Source organism: Tachypleus tridentatus, chromosome 4 (assembly GCF_004210375.1).
Source record: "Tachypleus tridentatus isolate NWPU-2018 chromosome 4, ASM421037v1, whole genome shotgun sequence".
Classification (NCBI taxonomy): Eukaryota; Metazoa; Arthropoda; class Merostomata; order Xiphosura; family Limulidae; genus Tachypleus; species Tachypleus tridentatus.
Genome location: NC_134828.1, coordinates 44,644,424 through 44,669,615, shown reverse-complemented (window position 1 = coordinate 44,669,615; position 25,192 = coordinate 44,644,424). Strand labels below are relative to the sequence as shown.

The 25,192-nt window shown below is 38.3% G+C and overlaps 1 protein-coding gene across 6 annotated transcripts in view; it reads right to left on the bottom strand.

Annotated features, from left to right (window-relative positions):
• LOC143249004 (tRNA (uracil-5-)-methyltransferase homolog A) overlaps positions 1-25,192 on the bottom strand; it is a 103,478-nt gene that overhangs the window by 55,284 nt on the left and 23,002 nt on the right. For all 6 annotated transcript variants that reach the window (XM_076498142.1, XM_076498145.1, XM_076498147.1 and 3 more), the window contains exons 3-5: positions 9,820-9,914; positions 8,337-8,412; positions 7,619-7,734 (exon numbers count right to left, since the gene is read on the bottom strand). In XM_076498142.1, the coding sequence (XP_076354257.1) occupies positions 7,619-7,734; positions 8,337-8,412; positions 9,820-9,914 (287 nt within the window). The remainder of the gene's footprint in view (positions 1-7,618; positions 7,735-8,336; positions 8,413-9,819; positions 9,915-25,192) is intronic.

Genomic DNA, 25,192 nt, shown 5'->3' with positions numbered 1-25,192 from the left:
AAGGTAAAACAAAAAAGTATAAAACCAATGTTGACACCTAGTCTACAATGTTAAGATAGAAGGCAGAGTATAAGAAGTTGTAAGGTATTTACTCTAGCAAAAAGATAATGATCATAACCCGCCAGGAAGACTAACAGGTAAGTTCAAAAACCACCGTCAGTCACCTGAAGTTGGTCTTTCCAGTCCTGGTTCCAGATGTGTCATAGCAACCAGTATCAAAATGTAAAAGAATAGAAGTTTTAAAAGATACATAGCAAAATTGTAACAATGAGTAGCCAAATGTCCAGTAAAAAGATAAAGTCAAGTAAATGGAGTAAAATTTGTAAAAGTAAATAAAGGTAAAAACAAAACAGCAATAAAAACAGAAAATGGTGTAAAAACCAATGGTGACATCCAGTCTTCAAAGTTGTAAAATATTTACTCTAGCAAAATGGTAATGATCATAACCTGCCAGGAAGACTAACAGGTAAGTACAAGAACCACCGTCAATCACCTGAAGTTGGCCTTTCCAGTCCTGGTTCTGGGTTAAGTGTCATAGCAGCTATTATCAAAATGTAAAAGAATAAAAGTTTTAAAAGACACTCCGCAAAATCGTAATAATGAGTAGCCAAATGTCCAGTAAAAAGATAAAAGTCAAGTAAATGGAGTAAAATTTGTAAAAGTAATTGAAGATAAAAGCAAAACGGCAATTAAAACAGAAAATGGCGTAAAAACCAATGTTGACATCCAGTCAACAAAGTTGTAAAGAACTACCTGTAGCAGAATGGTAATGATCATAACCCGCCAGGAACACTAACAGGTAAGTATAAAAACCACCGTCAGTCACCTGAAGTTGGTCTTTCCAGTCCTGGTTCCGGGTTATGAGTCAATATGGCCAGTACTAAAAAGTTAAGTAGTTAAAGTGTGAAATGATATGCAGCAAAAGTATAATAACAACTTCGCCAGGGCGACTAACGAGTAGTTCAAACGGATAGTTCAAACAGTAGCGTTAGTCACCTGAAGTTGGCCTTTCCAGTCCTGGTGTCGAAGTTATTTAATGTTCTGCCCATTGTCCAATGTCAAATTGAAGGAGAGAGATTAAAACTGTAAAAAGGAACCACAATTAAAAGGTGTAATGAATAAATATGCAACACTTAAATGAGATTAAAAAGATTAATGGCCATTAAAAAATTAAAAACATTATCAAGGTGGACAGAGTCATCATCACCAATAACTCTGTCCAATGTTACAGACTGACCCTGGGAAAAATATGGTTAAAATATTGCCGTCGTTGAGAATTGTAACAATGGCAAGAAAGTAAAACGTGGCTGATAGTGATTTGAGTGTTACACAAACTACACATTGGTGCATCAGTTCCAGATAAAAGAAAATGATGAGTTAAAAAACTGTGACCAATGCGTAGCCTAGTGAGAACAACTTCCTCCTTCCGAACTTTACGGAAGCTAGATGGCCAAAGTCCAATTTTGGGTTTGATTTGAAAAAGTTTGTTGTCACGTTGCTCACTCCAAGTAAACTACCAGCTGGCACGGAGCCGAGCCTTGAAGACAACACCATAGTCCATGTATGGAATAGGCATAGGAGTGATGGTGCTGAAGCAGACATATTTAGCTGCCATGTCTGCAAGCTCGTTCCCGCGAATACCAACATGGCCTGGTATCCAGAAAAACTGGATTGAAGTAGCTGCTAATGAGAAATGGGCCAGTCGGTTTCGAATATCAGGGAGAATAGGATGTGAGCTAACGTGTAGTAATTCCAAGGCAAGTATAGAACTAAGCGAATCAGTATAAATAGTGCAGTTGGAGTACTGCTCAGCTGCAATATGATCCAGGGCAAGAGATATGGCATACAGTTCATCAGTGAACACAGAAGCTGTAGAAGGGATTCTGCGCACAACTACTGACCCATAGTAAACCATAGCAGAGCCCACTGAATTACCTGATTTGGAACCATCTGTATAAATGGGAACTGAATGATTGTTTGAAAGATATTCATTGAATAAAAGACGATACTTCCAATCTGGAGTATCTGCCTTTTTTAGGTGACTAAAAGAAAGGTCACATTTGGGGGCTGTAATAAGCCATGGTGGGATGGGCCAACCTGTGGAATCTGCAATGTTATCCAAGGACAGACCCAATTCATCCAATTACGCCTGGATGCGAAGGCCAAACGGAGCAATGACAGATCGCCTGTTCTGAAAAATTACTGCCCACCGAGGAAGGAAAACACATTTCCAGGTGGGATGCTTTGGTAAGAAATGAAGTTTCGAAGTATATTGTAAAGATAGTTGCAAACGGCGAAGGTGTAGAGAAGGTTCATGAGATTCAATATATATATTTTGAACTGGAGAGGTACGGAAAGCCCCAGTGCAGAGTCGAAGTCCTTGGTGATGAATGGGGTCCAGCATCTTTAAGGCCAAGGGTCTGGCAGAGCCATAGACCATTGATCCATAATCGAGTTTCGATCTAATAAGAGCACGATATACCTTTAACATTGAACAGCGATCTGCCCCCCAACTGGTAGAATAGAGAACACGGAGGATGTTTAGTGCTCGTGTGCATTTGACCCGAAGCTGCTTTAAGTGTGGTATAAAGGTCAGTTTATGATCAAAGATAAGCCCCAAGAACTTGGTCTCCGAGACCACTGGCAGCAAAACTTCACCGATATGAAGTTCAGGATCAGGGTGAATACCCCGTCGATGGCAAAAGTGCATGCATACAGTTTTGGAGAGAGAGAAATTAAAGCCGTTCGCCAGAGTCCACTTCCGTACACAATTGAGGGCGGTTTGTAGTTGCAGCTCAATATATCTCATGTTTGACGACTGACATGAGATGTGAAAGTCGTTGACATACAGCCCATTTGCAACAGTGAGAGAGAGTTGTTCAGTGATGGCATTTATCTTTATACCGAAGAGTGTAACACTCAATACACAGCCTTGAGGGACTCCAAGTTCCTGTACAAAAGAACGGGAAAGTGTCGAACCCACACGAACTTGAAATCTCCTGTCCATTAAAAAATTTTTAATAAACATGGGTAGATGGCCACGTAACCCATATGTATGGAGGTCTCGCAAAACGCCATACCTCCATGTTGTGTCGTAAGCCTTCTCTATGTCAAAGAATATTGATACAAGATGTTGGCGGTTGAGAAAGGCTTCTCTGATAGATGTTTCAAGACGAATTAGGTGGTCTGTGGTGAAGTGCTGTCGACGGAACCCACACTGGGTGGGCGAGAGGAGGTTGTTTGATTCAAGGAACCAAACAAGACGAGCATTAACCATCCTTTCTAATGTCTTACAGAGACAGCTCGTCAAAGCAATTGGACGGTAGTTTGAAGGAATCTTGGGATCTTTCCCTGGCTTAGAGAAAGGTAAAATAATAGCCTGGTGCCAGGCATCAGGAAAAACATTCTCCTGCCAGATCCGGTTGAAAACAATCAGAAGGACTTCAAGAGAAACAGGAGATAGATGGTGCAGCATGTCATAATGAATATCATCAGGTCCAACAGACGTACTGGCAGACCGATGAGGGGCCATTTTTAGTTCCACCAGGGTAAAGGGACAATTATAGTCAAAGAAACAGTCAGTTCGAAAGGAAAGAAGTGATCGCTCTGCCCAGTCTTGATGGCCAGGAAGGTGGAGGAACAAGCAGAAGTGCTAGATACCCGGCCGGCAAAAGCTTTCACCTAGAGTGTTAGCGATGTTCCGAACATCAGTCACCTCCTGACCATCAGAGAGTAAGATCGAGAGGGGGACAGAATTGTAGTGCCCATTAACCTTTCGAATTCTGTCCCATATGATCTTGGAACTAATGGTAGAAGATATACTGGTTGTGAACTTAATCCAAGATTCCTTCTGGCTTTGACGTCTTACCCACCTAGCATGTGCACGGGCCCGTTGGAAAGCAACCCGGTTTGAAAGTGTGGGATATCTACAAAAAGTATCCCAGGCCCGCTTTTGAGCCTTCCGTGCTAAGTGGCAAGCAGGATTCCACCACGGACGAGGATATCGTGGAAAACGTGTCGAGGTTTTAGGAATACACTGAGCAGCTGCATGTGTAATACAGTCAGTTACCGCTGCTACACAGTCGTCTATTTATGGCTGATTTACGATGGCAGGATCAAGTTCAGCGAGAGCAGTGAAAGTGGACCAGTCTGCCTGATCCAGCTTCCACCGGGGCACGCGGGTAGGGTGGCATCGACCATGGCCAGTCTCTCTCAAAAGGATTGGAAAATGATCACTGCCTAGTGGATTACTGTCAACCCTCCATGAAAAATGGGAGAATAATGAAGGGGAGGAAACTGAGAGATCAATAACAGTAAAGGACTGACTAGGTGCATGAAAGTAAGTGGAAGAGCCAGTATTGAAAAGAGAAAGATTGTGATCAGAGAGCATCCGCTCTACAGATCGGCCCCTCCCATCAATAATAGCACTTCCCCAGAGGGGATGATGTCCATTAAAATCTCCTAGGATTAGAAATGGAGATAGCAATTGTTCAACGAGAGCATCAAGATCTGATTGATCATATGTCTCTCCAGAGGACAGGTACAGAGAACAAACAGTGATGGTATGACCCAAGGAAACACGAATGGCTACAGCCTCCAAGGGTGTGTTGAGTGACAAACACAGAGTGGGCACGTGTTGATCAACCAACAGTGCCACCCCTCCATGTACTCGACCATCACACAACCTGTCATTTCTGTACAGAGAAAACTGCCGAATGGAGACAGTATCAGCAGTTTTGAGAAATGTTTCTTGTAAAGACAAACAGGATGGTAGGAAGCAATCAGCGTTTTGATATCATCCAGATTAGAACGTAAACCTCGACAGTTCCATTGTATCAAGGTGGCCATTTTTTAAGAACGGGTAGGTGAAGTGGCTGGAGAACCCTTCGGTTTACGACCACGTCTTTTTTCTTTACTGTCTTTAGTCGGAGGAGGTCTATCAACCTCCATGGATCCTGCTCTGGGTCGGGTGGGCAGGTTTTTGTTATTGGAAGGGGAATCCAGTGACTGAGGACGCGAACGAATAATTGTTTTGTCTCTTGTGGTGGGAGAAAAAGATGTATCAGAAGAAATGCCTGTATTTTAAACTGAAAGACATGGATCTTGAGGTTTGTTGGAAGGTATGGGAGGAACAGAGATGAGTGTGGAAGTCGATTCATCAACCTTTTTTAACCACGGAGGTCAAAAGGCTTTTCATTTGTTTTGAAAACGATTCTCTTGGAGGCACAGAGAGATCTGTCTGCACTCCCACTGTAGTTGTGGAATGAAGTGCAGCAGCATATGTCCGAGATGGAGTTGTGGACAGCAATTTCCGAGCCTCAGGATAACTAATGTTATGTGTCGTTTTCAAACTCTGCACCTCTTTTTCCTCCAACCATTTTAGGCAAGAATGAAAGTAAGAGGGGTGAGAACCATTGCAGTTTACGCAATGTGGGTTCATGTCACAGTCATAGGCATCGTGGTCCTTGCCTACACAACGAGCACGTCAGGGAACCACGACAAGATGTCTTTGAGTGGCCGAATCTCTGACATTGGAAACATCAAAGAGGGTTTGTTATGTATGGCCGAACCCTGCAAATGAGATAACCTGCCTTGATGGTGGCAGGTGCACGTGGTGAAGTGAATGTTAAAATGAGGGTATTTGTTGGCAGTGTAACTCCATCTTTGCGAGTGGAGATGCACCTCACTGCAGAAACTCCTTGAGTGGAGAGACCAGCGAGAATCTCCGACTCGAGAACGTTCTTCAAATCCCTTTCAACAATAACTCCTCGTGAAGAATTCAAGATAGCATGGGGTGTAACCTCAATAGGTATGTCCCCAATTGCCTTTGAATTCAAGAGGAGTTCACTGTGTTGGGATGTGGATGTTTCAACCAATATGTCACCAGATTGAAGTTTCTTTACTGATTTTGGAGAGCCAGCAAGTCCCTCTAGTCCCTTTTGAATAAAAAAAGGGGACATTTGCCCTAAAGGCTTTTCTGAAAGAGAATGTAATATAAGAAAATGAGGTACGTGTGTTACTGATGTTGAAGATTGCTGTTCTGAGTATTCAAGACGTGGTCGCTTACCCACTGACTGTTTTTTTACAATTTTATTTAAATTTTTTAGAGGATCCATAGGAAAAGGAAAAAATTTTGGTACCCACTGACCCCACCCACCATGGAGCCCTACAAGGGGACGCACTACAAAGTCACGCAAGGACAATGCAGCAACTCCAGGGTTTCATAAGTACTATACTCAAACTACAGCAACAAACACAATGTTCACAACACCCATTGAGAACTTCCAACACTGGTACTTGGTTGACTCTAGCCCAAGTGGACCAGCCGATTGACCCAAGGGGGCCACCCAAAGGCCGCCCGTCTACAGGAATTCGAGGCCAAAGTGGTGTGTTAGGGTTGGACCCCTCAACCACCAGGATCCTCTCCTCCCCTTCATGGGTCGCCACGCACGGCAAACACGTGGGTGAATGTTTAGATCCCAGAGAAGGTAACCAGATAGAACAGAACCTTCCCTGGGAGGTCCCCTCACCATGTACAGGAATCCACACCGAGGGGTAAATTAGTCAGAAAACCAAATATATATTACAGTAGTTTTATATGTACTAGTATTATAATTTAATCCTCTTTAGCTCCCTAGCATGCATCTTTGAAAGCTACAAATTTATTTTGTTTTCCTCTCTACTTGAGATAAAAACAAGGCTTAGAACAAAGCTTACTAAATACATCACAAGCACAATCCATTTTGTAACTTCATAAACATTAAATATTGTTTTTTACATTTTTTCCTTTATTGTTTTAGTTTTTAAGACAAGTAACTAAAAATGAGGCATTTGTGAGTAAATAGTAATAACATATACATGTGTTTATCAGCACTTTGTTCACTTTGTACACCTATGCTGCTAAATTCTAATCATCCAGGAAAGATAAATAACATCCAAATACATACAAAGTTTATGTTAATTTATTGCATTACACATAGTGTTGTACTACAGTGTCACATAAACAGTCTAATGCCTGTAGAGCAGATTTCTATTCCAGCTGCAAATAGTAGAATAAACATAGCAAACAAATGTGGTCAGGTTAGAAGTTAAAACTTCAGAAATACCTTGGAATTTCACAGTCAATACTAAAAAGGATAATGCAGCACTAATAACTTTACTTTGCAATTTTATTATGGTAGTTAATAGTTTTGTCCAATTTACCAAATGTGTACAGAGTTAGGGGAAAAATAATAAACAGAATATAAAGCTTTAGTGAAAAAAACTTCAATGTTTATTTAGTGATTTGACAAATAAAATTTGATAATTTTCACATAAAGAAATGTATTTTTAATCTTAAATTGAAAATCATTTTGCACTTGAAGCACTCACACTGATTTCATAAATTCAAGGACAAATTCATAAAAATATTTACAAAATACTATTTTTTTTGGTCTACAAAACACTTTTAATGTTTACTAAAAGCTTCAAAAACATGATAGAAGTTAAACATGAAAACTTTGATGATTGAGGTCATGAGATTTGTTTAATCTGTCAAGAGGGTTAAAGAACATCAATTCCCCATTGAACAAATAAAATATTCAAATACACATTTTAAACATTCCAAAAAATACCTTACCTTAGAGCTACAGGAATATTAGGTTCTTCTTTCTTGGGCTGTTTCTTGTTTATCTCATTATTATTTTCATGCAGGTTTCTTTTCTTTACCAAAGGATCTGCTATTGGATTTGCCTTCTACAGTACCAAAATATAGCAATAATTTTTGCAATTCAAAGACCAAACATCTGCTAGTACACAGTATACCAATTTACTTTATATTCCCCTACAACCAGAGGATTACAATGCTTCAATCTTTTCAAAAACTGTTATATTAAATAATTATTTATTAAATGCATAAAACATTAACTTTAAAGCAATCCACACATCACTTGAGTAGAAAGTTGATGATTACATGCATCTTTGATAGTTTTAAGCTTGTCCATCACTTGACTAAAATGTTCATATATAAATGATTCTTTTGATGTTTTCAAGTCTGTACATCACTTGCTTTGAATTTTATATTTGCATGCATCTATGACTGTTTTAGGTCTATCCATCAATTTCCTAGAAATAAGAAGGTTAGAATGATGATTTTTAAAAATACAGTTGTGATTTTTTCTTAAAATTTAAAAATTTATTGTCCTAGAACAGATTAATATGAAACTTAGGCTCATTTATTAAATTTATAACCATCAATATAAACAGTATTTTGGATATATCCTTCAAATATTATGATAATCAACAGTAATAAAAGAAGATAATTTTCATAAATGACACTAAATTATAGATGAACTTACTTTTACTTTTAATTCTCGTTTTTTGAAACGATGGCCCTGGAGTTTTTTTAAAGCCTCCTCTCTATCTTCTTCACAACTATATTTTCAAAATTAAAAAAAGAATTATAAAAACTGCAATTGCCTAATTTTTGTTACTTCCCATATTTACAAATGTTATTATTAATCCTAAAATGTTATATTCTAATTGCTGGTAATCATTTTATTTTTAATTGTTCATTACTTGTCGGGTATTAAATTTTTAAGAAAATATTTTGTCTGAAGCTTTTTCTTAGCATGGTAGACTATATGAGTTCAAAAACACCTGTGGTGTTCTCTGGATCAATTTGCAAGCCAGCAAATTACAATACATTTTGTATGTTGAGTTGCTACATATTTGTGACCTGGATACTACAAGCATGAAGCGTTAACTAAGCCTAATCAAACCCTCCATTATGTGGGAACAAAGTAACAACAATTTCTCCATCATACGTTAACAATGATTGATCAAATATACTATCTTGAGGAAATAGGGGCACAAGAATCCTCCATCATGATGAGAAGTTCCAACAATCCCAACACCATAAAAGAAAACACAAAAGTCCCTCACCACAAACGCATATGTACAATATCACAAGATGCCTATCATGTGTGAACAGTGAAAAACATATCTATTACATGCAAACATTAACACAGCAAACCTTTTGTGTGTTAAATAACAAAACAACAACTCTTCTATGATGTGTATATGAATTAAATTACATACACATATTCTCATGTGTAAAAATATTCAGCACAAATTTTCCTTTTAGTAAGAAAGAAATTACTAAAACCTGAGTAAGTAGGCTTGTAACAACTAAAATCTGATATCAGCAATATAATTCTTTGTTTAAAACATTTTGTTTTTATCATGTCTTAACATTTTTTGTGTTTTTCAAAACAGAATGCCTTACAAGTTGAATAAATCACTTGCTTTTCAAATAAAATGCTGGTAAAGGTTGGCATTTTTCTTTAAACACAACTTTTAAAAAAATTATTTATTCAAAATAATAAAATATAACATTAGATCATTATAATTTATTGCATTATTTCTTGAAATATAAAAACAGTTCAAATAGATACAGCAGTTACAAGTGTATTTTACAAGTACAAGTGAACAAGTGAAACTGTAGGTTTACCTTTGATTATACTACAAAAATTAACAATATAGAGCTGTTTTGTCTAGATACATAAACTATACTCATTATAGTCATGTGTACAATGTATATTACCAAACTACACTGGTTTTCTCTTACTATAAGTTCAGTTTATGTTTTATTTTGTTGGACTAAAGAAGCAAATACAGATAAAAAAATCAAGTTGATCAAGAAAATTTTCATTAACTTATTTTAAAATGAAACTGCACAAAGAATGAGTAAAAAAATAAACAAATAATATACATTTAGCAAATTTATTACAAAATATAATTAGACTAATATACTGAAGTTCATCAGCTTTTTAAACTTACCGAAATGTCACAAAAGCAAATTTAACATTATTTCCAAGTATTTTAATTTTATGTGGCTTTAACTTCAGTTTGGCAGTAAGTTCCTTCTTCAATTGCTGAAAAAAATTAAAAATTATTCAACTCTAAAATGCTATCACATTATCCTTAAATATAAAATAATTATTGAAAAAAAATTTTTTGAGTACAAACTAACATGTATTAGCAGCATAATACTTATTCACCAGTGTTAGCATAAGTGCTTTGGGATATTCTTGTAGTCTTTGATGAATCTAAATTAGTTCATGATATTTCGACTTAGAAGAACTTGTAATGCAATTATTTAGTTTTTAATTACATGCAATTTAAGCCATGGTCAGTAAAAGATAAAAAAAAAAAAATAAATATTGAAATTTTAACAAATTTGAATTATACTTAAGGAAAAACAAATTTAGATGTCACTGGTAATTAAATTAAATTTCATCTGTTAAATTTTTGACAGAAAGAAAAAATCAACTCTCACATTTTTCTTCTGTGTTACAAGTTTTTTCAAAAGCATTTTTGAGCCTAATTTAGAGTGTGCTGTTTAGACTTATAAAGAAATAGTCCATTGATGACATTATTTACATATTCCATGATGTAAGAAATGTTAATAGTTCCACTATAGCTAGTGTGGACTAACAGATATAGTTGAGAAAAACTGAGTTGAACATTATAAATTTAGATATTACTTAATTCTAACATCTGTTAATGTACAGAGTAGTTTTACTATATCTATATAGTTTCCAATGTTAAAACTTTCCTACACTGAAAATATATTTCAAATAGATACTTATCTCCTCCACATAACAGGCTTTCTCATTCAGTGTTGTTCTTTATAAATACAAAATTTTTGCATCCAATAGACTTGATACTTCAACCTTCCCAAGTATTTAACATGGTACAGCCGTAAAGTAGCATGCAAACAATTATGTGTAACATATTCCTATTACAGCTGGCTCCCTCTGTGCTGTCAAACTTAATTTTCACTTCATGATTAGATAAAAAAAAAAAGAACCAGAAGAGGGGAGGTAGGACAGAAATGTGCAATAGTGTGAACTGAAAATATATTTCCGATAGGTACTTTCCTCCACTTACGAGATTAGCATTTCTTGATTTTTGCTGCCCTCTATATACAAACTTTTTTACAATGAATGCCACAACCCTTCCACACACCCTTACTGGAATCAAAAATTCTATGTCTCAAGCAAGTCAACATGCATAATCTCTCCACCAATAGTAAAGCACCACCATCATGTGACTCCCTCTATGTGCCACTACTGAACCATAACTTCAAAATTTGGCAGAAGACATAACCACCCGCAGATTGTGGGATGGAGGGCAGGAAGTGCGAGAAGGGGAAAGTAACTATCAGAAATACAATAACAGTTTAGGAAAATAATAAATTCTTATACCATACTTCCCTCCTCAGCCCAGCATGTCCAGGTGATTAGGGCACTCAACTCATAATCTGAGGATCACAGGTTTGAAGCCCCGTCACATCAAACATAGTTCCCCTTTCAGTCATGGGTTCATTATAATGTGATTGTCAATTCTACTATTCATTGATAAAAGAGTACACCAAGAATTGGAGTGAAGGATTACAACTAGCTGCCTCTGCTCTAGTTTTACACAGTTAAATTACAAATTGTTAGAGAAAATAGCCCTCATGTAACATTGTGCAGAATTCAAAAACAAACAAACTTCCCTCACAAGATTAGCTAGAATACAACATTGAAAAGGAATAAGATGATAAGAATAACTGACATATCTCAAAAATGTGTCCAATGGATACCTCAATATATGAGAAAAACGTATCAAATGATCTGAGGATGGGCATTACATCACTTCTGAACAAGGTATCTCCTCACATTGAACAGTTATGAACAAACATGGTGGAAAAGGAAGGGAGCAAATTTAAGCAGGAGTGGAAAAGTCAGGAAAGTGATCCCAATCACATAAATAAATAAATAATCCCACAAAAGGAAAGTGGGAAAATAAAAATGAGGCAGGCCATACGTGGTAAGTCAACTTCATCTAGTAGGTACTAAGGCCCATGAAAGAGCAAGATGAGAATCATACCAGCTTCACCTCAAACTCTAAAACCATGGATGTGCAGAAATGACTGACTCCATGGCATGACACAGGAGATAAAATGAGCCAGGGATCTAGAAATGTGGCTGGTTGGTTGGTTTGGTGTTTTATGACACAAATCAATTAGGCTATCTGCACCAAACATCAAGTAAAAAGTTAAAATTGCTGTAAAATTGGTAAAATTCATAAAAGGAAATTAAGGTAAAACAAAACAAAGTTTAAAAAACATAAATAGCATTACAACCAATTTTTACATCAAGTCTCCAGCAGTAAGAGAAAAACTACAGTGATACAAGTTGTAAAGAGATTTCTGTAGCACAACTAATTACCATAACTATCCAGGAAGACTAACAGGTAAATACAAAAACCACCATCACTCATCCAAAGTTGGTTTTTCCAGTCCTGGTTCTGAGTTATTTGATGCTACAGCCATTTTCAGAAAGTAAGGTAATGAAGGTTTTAAAAGACTTATAGCAAAATTTTAATTATAACTCACCAGAATGACTAACAGAATTAGTCACCTGAAGTTGGCCTTTCCAAACTGAACTACATGGACTGTGAATTTTAAAAGGGAATCACATTAAAAAAGGTCTACTGTATAAATTAAAAATTTAAATAGCATTAAAAGGATTAATGGCCTTTAAAAAAACTAAAATCATTTCTAAAGTGAACAATGTCACCATTTCCAAAAACACTGTCTCACATTACAGAAAAACCTCGGGACAGAACATGTTTAAAATAGTGCAGTCGTTGAGAGTCATAACAATAACAAGACAGTTAAATGTGGTTTATTGTGACCTGAGTGTCACACAGACAATACATTGGTACATCAGTACCAGATAAAAGAAAACGATGAGTTAAAAAATGTGACCAATGTGTAATCAAGTTAGAACAACTTCCTCTTTTCAATCCTTATGGTTAGCAAGATGGCCAAATCCAATAAAAGATTTTATTTGGAAAAGCTTGTTTTCACGTTGCTCACTCCAAGTAAATTGCCAATTGACACAGAGCAAAGAGTTGAATACAGGACATATGAAACAGCCACAGCAGTGATAGTGCCAGAGCAGACAGATTTAGCTGCAATGTCAGCTAGCTCATTCCTATAAATACCAACATGTTCTGGTATCCAGAAAAACTGAATAGAAGTAAATGTTAAAGAGAAATGGGCCAGTTGGTTTTGAATATCGGCGAGAACTGGATGTGAACTAACGTGAAGTGATTCCAGGGTCACTAGGGAACTGAGTCAGTATAAATAGTGCAATTTGAGTACTGCTTAGCTTCTATGTGATTTAGAGCAAGAGAAATGGCATACAGTTCAGTAGCGAACATTGAAGCTGCAGAGGGGATTCTACGTGCAACCACCAAACCACAACAAACCATGGCAGAACCCACAAAGTCACCTGATTTTGAACCATATGTATAAATGGGAATGGAAGAATGGTTCGAAAGATATTCAGCAAATAGAAGATGGTACTTCCAATATGGAGTGTTTGCTTCTCTCAGATGACTTACAGATAGGTCAATTTCAGGACTGTAAGAAGCCATGGATGGGCTAACCAGCAATGTTATCCAAGGATAGACTATTCATCCAACTGCGCCTGGATACAAAGGCCAAAAAGATCAATAGCAGATCATCTGTTCTGAAAAAGTATGGCCCACTTAAAAAGGAAAACGCAACCCAAGGTGGGATACTTTGGTAAGAAACAAAGTTTTGAAGCACATATTTAACACAGTTGCAAACAGTGAGGTTCAAAGAAAGTTCATGAGACTCTTTGTGTAAGCTCTAAAGTGCAGAAAGCCCCAGTGTAGAGCCAAAGTCCTTGATGATGAATGAGGTCCAGAATCTTTAAGGCCAAGGTTCTGGCAGAGCCATAGACCAGTGATCCATAGTTGAATTTCGATCGAATAAGTGCATGATATATCTTTAGCATAGAACATTGATCCACTCTTCATGTGATGGAAAAGAGGACACAAAGAATGTTCAGTGTTCTTATACATTTGGCCTGTAGCTGCTTGATGTGTAGTATAAAGGGCAGCTCATGGTCAGATATAAGCCCCAAGAACTTTGTCTCAGGGACCATAGGCAGCACAACTTCACTGATACAGAGTTCAGGATCAGAGTGAATGCCTCGTTAGCAGCAAAAGTGCATGCAAATGGTTTTAAAGAGAGAGAACTTAAAGCCGTTTGCTGTGGTCCACTTCAGTAAATGAACGAGGGCAACCTGTAGCTGCCGCTCAATATACCTCATGTTCGACGACTGACACGAGATGTGAAAGTTGTTAACAAAAAGCCCATTTGCAACAGAAAGAGGGAGTTGTTCAGTGATGGCATTAATTTTCATACTGAAAAGTGTAACACGTAAAACACAGCCCTGAAGGACTCGAAGTTCCTGTAGAAAAGAACTGGAAAGTGTCAAACCCACACAAACTTTGAATGTCCTGTCCATTAAAAAATTTTAGTAAAAATGGGCAAATGGCCACATAACCTATACATATGGAAGTCTCGTAAAATGTCATACCCCCATGTTATATCATAAGCCTTCTTAATGTCAAAGAATATTGATACAAGATGTTGTCATATGAGACAGGCTTCTCTGACTGATGTTTCAAGTCGAATCAGGTGATCCATTGTGAAGCGCTGTCATTGTACCCCACACTAAATGAGCAAGGGGAGGTTGTTTGATTAGAGAAACCAGACACGACCAGCATTAACCATCCTCTCTAAGTTCTCACAGAGACAGCTCATCAAAGCAACTGGACGATAGTTCAAACAAATCATGGGATCCTTACCAGGCTTATAGACAGATAGGACAATAGCCTGGTGCCACGCATCAGGAAAAACATTCTCCTGCCAGATCCAGTTAAAAACAATAAGAAGAATAGCAACAGAAGTAGGAAATAGATGGTACATCATCAGGTCCAATCAATGTACTGCCAGACCAATGAAGGGCTAATTTGAGTTCCACCAGTGTAAAGGGACGATTAGAGTCATAAAGACAATCAGCTCAAAACGAAAGGTGATTGCTCTGCCCGAGTCTTGATGGCCAAGAAGGTGGAGGAAGAGGCAGAAGTGCAAGATACCTGGCAAAAGTCACTAGAGTATTGATGATGCTGCAGGTATCAGCTACTTCCTGGCCACCAGAGAACAAGATCAAGAGGGGGACAGAATTATATTGCCCACTGATCTTTTGAATCTTGTCCCATATGACTTTGGAACTGGTGGTAGAAGATATGCTGGTTGTAAACTTAATCCAAGATTCCTTCTGGCTTTAACTCTTACCCACCAAGCATGTGCAAGGATATGCTAGAAAGCAAGATGGTGCAAGAGTGTGGGACACCTACAAAAAGTAACCCAGGCCCATTTTTGAGTCTTCTGTACCATGTTGTAGGCAGGATTCCACCACAGACAAGGACATTGAGGAAAACGTGTCAAGATTTTAGGAATACATTGAGCAGTTGCCTGCATAATACAGTCAGTTACTGCTGCCACACAGTCATCTATTGGTGGATTGCAGATGATGGCAGGATCAAGATCTAAGAGAGCAGTGAAAGATGTACAGTTTGTGTGATCCACCTTCCACCTAGCACACGGGTCGGGTGGCATCGACCATGGCTAGTCTCTCTCAAAATTATAGGAAAATGATCACTGCCTCACAGATTATTGTCACCCTCCATGAAAGGTGGAAACTGAGAGATTTATAGCAGTAAAGGATTGATTACGTACATGAAAATATGTATAAGAGAAAGGTTGTGATCAGAGAGCATATGCTCTTCAAATCAACCCCTCTCATCAATATCAGAACTTCCCCAGAGGGATGATGTCCATTATAGTCACACAGGATTAAAAAGGGAGAGAGCAACTGTTCAATGAGAACATTAAGATCTCTCCAGGCAACACGGAGAAAGAACAAACAGTGATGGTATGACCCAAGGAAACACAGATGGCTATGGCCTCCAAGGGTGTGTCGAGTAGCAAAGACAGGGAAGGCACACACTGATCAACCAACAGGGCCACCCCTCCATGCACTTGTCAATCATACAGCCTGTCATTTCTGTAAAAAGAAAACTGCTGAAAGGTGACTGTATCGGCAGGTTTCAGAAATGTTTCCTGTAAGGAAAGACATACAGGATGGTAGGAAACAGTGTTTTGATGTCATCCAGATTAGAATGTAAACTTTGAGAGTTCCATTGTATCAAGGTAACCATTTTTATTTATGTGTAGGCAAATTGGGTGGGGAAACCTTCTGTTTAAGACATCTTTCTTCTTTACTGTCTTTATTCTAGGGAGGTTTATTGACCTCCATGGATCCTGCCCTGGCTCGATTGGGCAGGTCTTTATTGTTGAAAGAGGATTACAGTGACAGATGACGTCAACAAATAATCGTTTTGCATCTTAGGGTGGGAGAAGACGTATTGGAGGAAATGGCCTTACCCAGAACCAAAGGCAATTGATCTTGGGATTTGCTAGAATATATGTTGGGGACCGAGATGGATGTTGAAGCTGATTCCTCAACTTTTTTAACCATGGAGATCAAAAGACTTTTCATTTGTTTTGAGAATTATTCTTTTTGAGGCACAGAGAGATCTGTCTGCACCTCCCATTGTAGTAGTGGAATGAAGTGCAGCAGCATATATCTGAGAAGTGGTGGACAGCAACTTTCAAGCCTCAGGGTAAGTAATGTTTGGATCGTTTTCAAATACTGCACCTCTTTTTCTTCCAACCATTTAGGGCAAGAATGAAAGTAGGATGGGTGACAGCCTTTGCATTTAATGCAACAAGGGTCTGTTTCACACTCATAGGCATCATGGTCCTTGCCACCACAATAAGCACATGTCAAGGAACCACGAGTGACCAAACTGCTGACACTGGAAACATCAGAGAGGATTTGGAACATGTGGCCACACTCTGAAATTAAGATAACTTGCCTTGATGGTGGCAGGTGGACGTGGTGATGTAAATGTTAGAATGACAACATTGGTTGGTGTCATAATTCCATCTTTAAAAATGGAGATAAGCCTCAATGCAGAAACTCCTTGGATGTAAAAACCAGTGGTAATCTCTGACTCGGGGATGTTTTACAAATTCCTCTCAACTGTAACTGCTCATGTGAATTCAAAGTAGCATGAGGTGTAACCTCAATAGGCATATCCCAATCACCTTTGAATGCAAGAGGAGTTCACTGTGTTGAGATGTAGATGTTTCCACCAGTATGTTACCAGAGCAAAGCTTCTTTATTGACTTCGAAGACCCAGCAAGTCCCTCTAGTCCCTGCTGAATGAAAAACAGAGACATCTGCCCTAAAAGTTTGTCTGAAAGAAAATGTAGTACAAGAAAATGAGGTACAACAAGCATTACAGATGTTGAAGATTACTGCTCAGACTCTTCAAGGCATGGTTGTTTACCTTTGGACTGTTTCTTCACTATTTTATTTAAGTTTTTATTTGTAGGATCCATAATAAAAAAGGAATATTTCGGTGCCCACTGACCCACCCCACCATGGAGCCCTACAAGGGGACACACTACAATGCCAAACAAGGACACTGCAGGAATACCAGGATTTCATGAGCACTATACCTAAACACCAGCATTAGATACAATGTCCACAACACCTGTTGAGAACATCCAACACTGGTACTTGGTTAACCCTAGCCCAAGTGGACCAGCCAATTGGCCCAAGGGGCCACCCCAAGGCTGCATGTCTACAGGAATTCAAGGCCAAAGTGGTGTGTTAGGGTTGGACCCCTCAACCACCAGGATCCTCTCCTCCCCTTCATGGGTTGCCATGCACAGCAAACACGTGGGTGGATGTTTAGATCCCAGAGGAGGTAAATTGAAAGAACTAAATCTTCCTTGGAAGGTCCCCTCACCACATACAGGAATCCACACGAAGAGGAGAAATGTGGCATTTGATATCCAAAGAAAGTCCATTTCATGCAATCAACCACCACAACCATGAGACTAGTCTGAAACGTGCAAAGGTCAATTATATCCTCTTCTCAAGATGATGGAATGCCCTGAACAGAAATGGAGAAATCCCACGTACACCTTCCATAACTTACGACACAGATAGACAACTCCAAACCTGTATGAGGATGTATGTTTATTGTTTCACTCAATATACAGCCTGTGAAGTAATGACATCTACACAAGAGTAGAATAAGGGCATCTAATTGAATGAGTCAACTGCATTAAGCTGTCATATATATGATTAAATCCAGAGGATGGTACACCTTTTACTCTGGTAGAACACCACTGCATGACTCTGAACTGAAAAGTTAGTGCAATCTGTGTGGAACCCATCCATTAGGATGCCTCCATATTCAACCAACCCAGCAACTTTAAATTAGTAAGTGGTAAGGACTCCAATACACAACTGGAAGAAGGAAGTGGAAGAGTCAAAAGGGACTGCTACACCCAAGACAGTAAAATGGGTAATCACAAAACTATATATTTTCAAAAGCAGGCATAGCAGGGACAGTTAGCTAACTTCTTCTCCTTTACCTAGGCCATCCATGGGTGTTGTTGTCCAGGATGACCCTACTAATCAAGTTATTGCCCCTTCAGTGATCTTCTAAAACACCCCATCTGCAAATTTCTGTAGTAAAACATACCTGGCTAAGTACCACTTCCCACAGAGTGGGATCCAATATACAAAAATCAAAGCAAGGGCCTCCAAAAGAAATGAAAATATTAATAAAGACTTACCTAATGTCATGGTTACACCAAAATCTGAATTACAGCCATAAATTGTAGGTGATATCCTAAAGATACAGAAACTACAACATGATGGAAATAATTGGAGATTAATGTCTGGTCTACCAGAATCTCCTCCAAAGGCTGACCAAGATGAGAAGCAAGGGAAAAGATGAGGTGGCAAAGTTGGTTGAATGTAACACGAAATAAGTACTGAGAAGGGATAAAACAAATTAAGCCAAGTGAATTAAACGATGAACACACATGATAAGAGCAAAGAAGAAAAATCCAGAGATGATAGAGGTTGCCATGGAAAAAATAAGTGGGAACAGAAGCTCCTGAAGACAGCCATGTATGTAACATAACAAAGAAGGTCACACAAAAGACATAGTACTCTACATGAATCTAGACATGGATAGAGATGAAAAATATAAGGAAGAAAAATGGGAAAAAAGGAAAATCAACCCTCATGAGCTGCTGAAATTTTGAGAAGAAAGAAATTGTCTTGATAAATGAGAAGGTATGTTGGGTGGTACAGAGAGTTAGTGATATCAATAGTGAATGTATCCAACCAATGCCATCTACAGGTCAAGAGGAGAAAGAATTTTTTTTTTTTTTAATTTCGCACAAAGCTACTTGAGGGCTATCTGTGCCAGCCGTCCCTAATTTTGTAGTGTAAGACTAGAGGGAAGGCAGCTAGTCATCACCACCCACCGCCAACTCTTGGGCTACTCTTTTTCCAACGAATAGTGGGATTGACCGTAACATTATAAAGCCCCCATGGCTGAAAGAGCGAGCATGTTTGGCGCAAAAGGGATGCAAACCCGTGACTCTCGGATTACAAGTCACATGCCTTAACATGCTTGGCCATGCCGGGCCGAAAGAAATAAAAGTCTTTAGGAATAAATATCATCAGATAAAGGACTCAAGCTAAGGTAAAGTAAGAAAACTAGTACAAAATTAATGTCTTAATCCTGAAGTACCAGACATCTAGGTGTCCAACATATCCAGAAAGAATGGATCAAATAGATAAGGATAGCGCAAAAGAAAGAAACTATGGTAACGAGAAAAACATAAAGGATGGGATATAGTTGCCTGATACATAGATATCATGGATACTGAGGATTCATTCTCAAAAAACTCATGAAAGAGCTCTGAGATGCAAGCAACAACTGAATGAGAAATTGGAACCCCTTAAACCAGAGCCCAAGTATAAAATTCACTCCATTTCTGCTGAAACACCCACCAAAGTACAAGTCTTACTCAACTACCACCAGAGATTGTACATAACGTAGGAAGGAAGGAAAATCCAAAGGATCTTGATCATGGTTCCATTGGTCATGGACAATCCACTGAAGGGACTGCATAGAAGTTCAAATAATGGGTATGGGTATAAGAGGATTTAACAACAAAGACCACATTCCCAAAGCAACAAATCCTCATGAGCAGGAAGTGATGTAGTACACAGGTTGTTCCAAACTCCCAGTGCCATAGAACAAAGCTAGAGAAAAGAAGGTTTGGCCCAACTGAGATGGGTGTTGAAGAAAACATCCAAATGAATAAGGTACCAGGTAGAATAAGGGAAGGACTTCTTCAATTTGATTAACCAACCCACCTGAGCAACTTCAAAAAGGAGCTAACAAGATTGACAGGCCAAGTCCTGTTCACAATAAATAAGTAGAAGCCAGTCTTCCATGTAGAAATGAAAGTGCAATTCCAGGGCATGAAGATGTAAAACAAAAGTTTACACCACCTAACAAAAGACATTTGGTGCCAAAGACAGTACACAGAGTTAGGTACAAAATTGGTACACCATTCCACAAAGGACAAACCAAAATTAAGGAGAAGAATTCTCCAACATAGGAATATGCAGATAAGCATTGGAGACATCCATCTTGGTCATCCAAAGGCCCAGGAAAAAAACCCACTCAAGAGTAAGGTAGGATTCCATGGAGAGTCATAGGGCATGAATGTATTGGTTGAGACAGGACTGGAATCTAGTCTCAATTCTTTGGAAACCACAAATAGGTGAGAATAAAACCTTGTGAACTGCATAGGGCAAGTTCAATGGCCTGTTGTATGAGGTCTTGTACTACCTTGGAAAGAGACTGGCAAACAAGGGATCCTGAGGAGGAGGAAAGTAAACATCTATACAGGATAAGGGTGAAAGATTAATAAATAGTATGATGAATCCTTCTGAAAATAATCTGAGCCCAAACATCACACATGAAAGGGCTTTACTGATGAAAGGAAGCTGTCAGACAAGCTCTCACCAGAGCCAAACCCACCAGTTAGTCACCACAACCACTGTTGGCATACCATGAGTTGTTGTGAAAAACAACAAACAGTGGCATGTAGGATAAAGAAACAGTCAAACAAGGGCTGAGAAAGGGGGGGGGTCAAAATACAGTAACAAGTGACATGCTTAGCTCTGACTGGAACAAATGGGCCACCAGATGAGAAAGGGTAGATTGTTGTTGGACCAAAGTAACCCACTGCTTCACAAACTCTGGAATCATGTCAAACATGTAGTCTAAAAAAACAGCACCATACAAAGATCCTGTAGATAAGAAGCTGGAAATAGGTCTGCAACAATGTACCATCACAACTCAAAAGATCTCAACAACAACAATCATATTTGCACATCTAGAGCCAAAAATGACATGTTGGCTCACATGGAAATGATAAGAAAGAGGAAATCCCAGAAAACTCCTCAGGGTCCCTGTGAAGAGCGTCTGACAAAAGCTAGATTGAGGAAAGATACCACTACAGAATTGTCATGCTAAGATGAATACAGAAATACTGAGCACCTGTTAAATGGACAGAAAATTTGGAACCTATTCCACAAAAAGACAGAACTGAACTTAGCAATTGTTGGTCCAAATAAGAATAGTTCATCCTATGGTAAGAGAGTGTTCACTAATCTGAAGACCATGATGGATGAGCATACTAATTGAACTCCACATTAATGTGGCCAGGACTGCAAGGACCAGGAGGAAGAGAAGAAGCAGGAGGATGCAAAGATTGTCCCATATTACATTCCATCTCCTTGCGAATAAATGCCTCAATTATTCACTGGCAACTGTAGCCTGAAGTATGGCATCAGTTAAATGAGATAAACCTGAATTGGTAACATTGACTTCAGAATTCAAATTTTACATTGAATAAACAAGTAAAAGATTTGGCAGCAAAGCATTGGAAAATAAATGCTTGGAAAATGAAAATTTCTTGAAATGAAATAAATCTTAGATAAACCATTCTGTAACAGTACTAGACCAAAGAAAAATGCCTGAACTCAGGCTCTGCTAAATAAGAAGTGATGGTTTGGTAGTGGTGCACATAAGAAGTCATATACATCATGTCATGGTGGTGCACTCCTACTGGTGGAGAGATGGAACATGTTGACTTGTATGAGAGACATGTTGAAATCTTTCATTCCAATAAGGGGTGCAGAAGGCTTGTGACATGTGTTATAAAAAAGTTTGCATAGAGGACAGTACAAAATGGAAAAAGCTAATTCTTTGAGTGGGGGGAAGTACCATGTTTGAAACTTCAACTTCCAATATATTTTAAGAAAAAGTGGAGTACCTCTTTTCATATATATAGAATGTCACATTGACATGTTGACATGCTACAGGGATCAGTCCAATATTTATTAAGATGAACACTCTTCAAAAAGTGTCTAAAGAGCAAATATGTAGTGTGACATCCCTTGGTAAAGGAACATAACTGTGAAAGAAACACTACATCTGAACTAGATATATTTATTGCAAGTTATGAAAATGTCACTAACTTGAGAAGAAAAGGAGCACAATAATTACTCAATTGAACATGCCAAATGGCATACAGTGACTGAAGCACTTTAGATTGTAATCAGTGAGTAAACTCTGGTCCAAACCTACACATCATCTTGTACTTATCATCTGTCTATGGTAGCAGGAGCATCCCTACCATTTTCATTTCATGACAAAGAAGCAGAAGGAAAAACAAATTATGTGTTACCATCCTAGTCAGGGCACATATGTGCAGGTCTAGTACACAACCATCACCAGACCACCCAGATATTCAACACTGTGACACTTGGAAGGAGGAATGCAACATGATGGTTCACTCAAGTCCAAGCCCTGGTGACCTTAAGAATGTATCTGTAATCCAATAACAGATCATCTGGGAACTAATGTCCAGATAGCAGTAGGATATGGGGTCCCAGCCAGGGGTGTTACTGCATTTTAGTGAAGTATCTCCAGTCTATAACCAGGCAGCATCAGGTATTTTTCTTCCAGTCCATGGTAAAAGGAGGGTTCATATCACCAAAGAAATACAATGCCCTGCTCTCAACTGAATAATTAAATGTGATTAAGCACACTCAGAAGGATACCTCCATAGTCCCTCACTCCAATGACATAGAGATGGTAAGTACTCCCATACTCCATTCAAACAGTGGGGATTCTGGAAGAATATAACACTAGAAAAAGTGCACTAGATGACTGAAAAACCCTATTCTTTTAAAAAAGCACATTCTTATTCAGGATCAAAGAGATGGACAGCAATCACAATACTGCTTTACTCATGATAGACTAAGAGTTGGAACAATCTGGGAATATACCATCTCAACAGTAGGAGTTATACACCTGAAAGGCAATACAGTGTGGATTTAAAGATTAGTATACCTGGACAGGCACCATAGAGCAGGATCTAACACGTAGAATTGAGCCACTATAAAGAAATATAAAAACACCCACTCATAGTTGAACTGTGTTATGGAGGATTTGGTATCTCATTGATGAGGTTAATGAGAGATGAAAATGTTTGCCATGGTCAGATTTCAGCCTGGATGATCTCTCCTAATATGTGATGGATATGAGAGGGTGAGAAAATAGATCTATTCCATGAATATTAGAATGACACTGGGAGACAGAAGACAAGGAAAAATAAGCCAACCCCATGAGCTGGCAGATGCAACATGTAATGGTAATAGGAGAAATCTCTCACGTAGAAGAAGTGTTCCAATGAATAAACAGGTGTGAAGAGATATAGCAGAACAAAGCCATGCAAGAAATATAGTACTAGCAAAAATGCCCTGCACCAGAAACTGAAAACAAAATGCAGGAAAATAGTTATGAATGTGACATCACATTCTGAAATTGCCAACATCTTGGGAAAAAACTGCAATCTGAATACAGGCAAAACATTGGTGCAGTGACAAAAAGTAATCAAACTATGATGACCACAAGTAAAAAGTAAGATGTCTAGAAAAAGTGCTATACTAAAAAGGTAACTAAACTCTTGAGAGAAGAGTGAGTAAGAGCCCGGAGAACAACTTGAAGGTCTCAAACTAGAATAAGTGTAGTGCAATGATCTATGACATAAGCAACAGTATTGTTAGCAGTGTGGTACACTGTGATGAGTAATTTCACAATAAAAGAGACAAAAGAGGAAAAAAGGAAGAGGATCGGGTGAAGGCTATGGAACACAGAAAACATGGTAGAAATGCAGGAGTGTTGATAAGCAGCCCTCACTTGAACTCCAATTAGTGAAGATAATCTCCAAAAACCACTTGAAGTAAAAATTAAGTCATAAGAAAGACCTACAATAAGACATGGGTAGATGCACATCTGCTAAATGTGTATGCCCACTCAGCATGTACCAAAAACAGGGGAGCCAAGAATGTATGAAAAGTGCCAAGAAAAACAAACATACCACCATGGAATGCATGAAGATGCACGTATTCTCAAACAACCCTTCAGGGGAGTAGTGGATAGCCATGGATAGGAAAAATAATGCAGAAATTTGGGCCTGGAAAATATTTTACAGTGTTATTTGAAAAGGTTACCTATACCAGAATTAAAAAAATCCATAGTTTGAGAGTCCATAAGTGGAGAAGTAAAATGATGGCACTTAAAATTTAATCGAGTTAATGAAATATCAACCTAGAGTATCAAGTTTCACTGTAGAAACAAATAAATTTTTTTTTAAAAAAACTAGAAACAACTAAGAAAATTGTTTAACAAATCAAATTGTTAACGCAAAATAGTAAGCAAACACAAGAAAAATTCTGAAATGTGCCAAATGTGCCACAATGTAAAGTAAAGGTTGAGTTCTACAGTATAGAGGGAGCCAGCTATGATAAGTGTTGTGCTCCTTCTGGTGGATAACTGCGACATGATTATCTGCATGCTACAACACAGCTATACAATATGAAACATAAGAAAACAATTTGTGCATATAGAGGGCAGCACTAAATTTCCACAAAGTTTTACTGCATAAAAAATATGCATCAGAATAGTTTGATTCTTTTGTTTGGCCCTCCCTCATAAATTTATTGATAACGCTCCCAGTGCAAGGTTTATTTTTACATAAATTAAAGAACAGAGAGAAATTTTGTACACACGTTTCTTCTTCGCCAGAGGTGAACTTAAAAATAGAATTTGTGACACAGAGGCCTAATGCATGCTTTCATTGGCTGTACCCGCTGCTGTGGACTGCACATTTACCTATTAAAGGCTCATCACCACAGTTTTGGTGCTGCAGCCAAAGAGATATCATCTGGTATCTTATAATGGTGAAGTG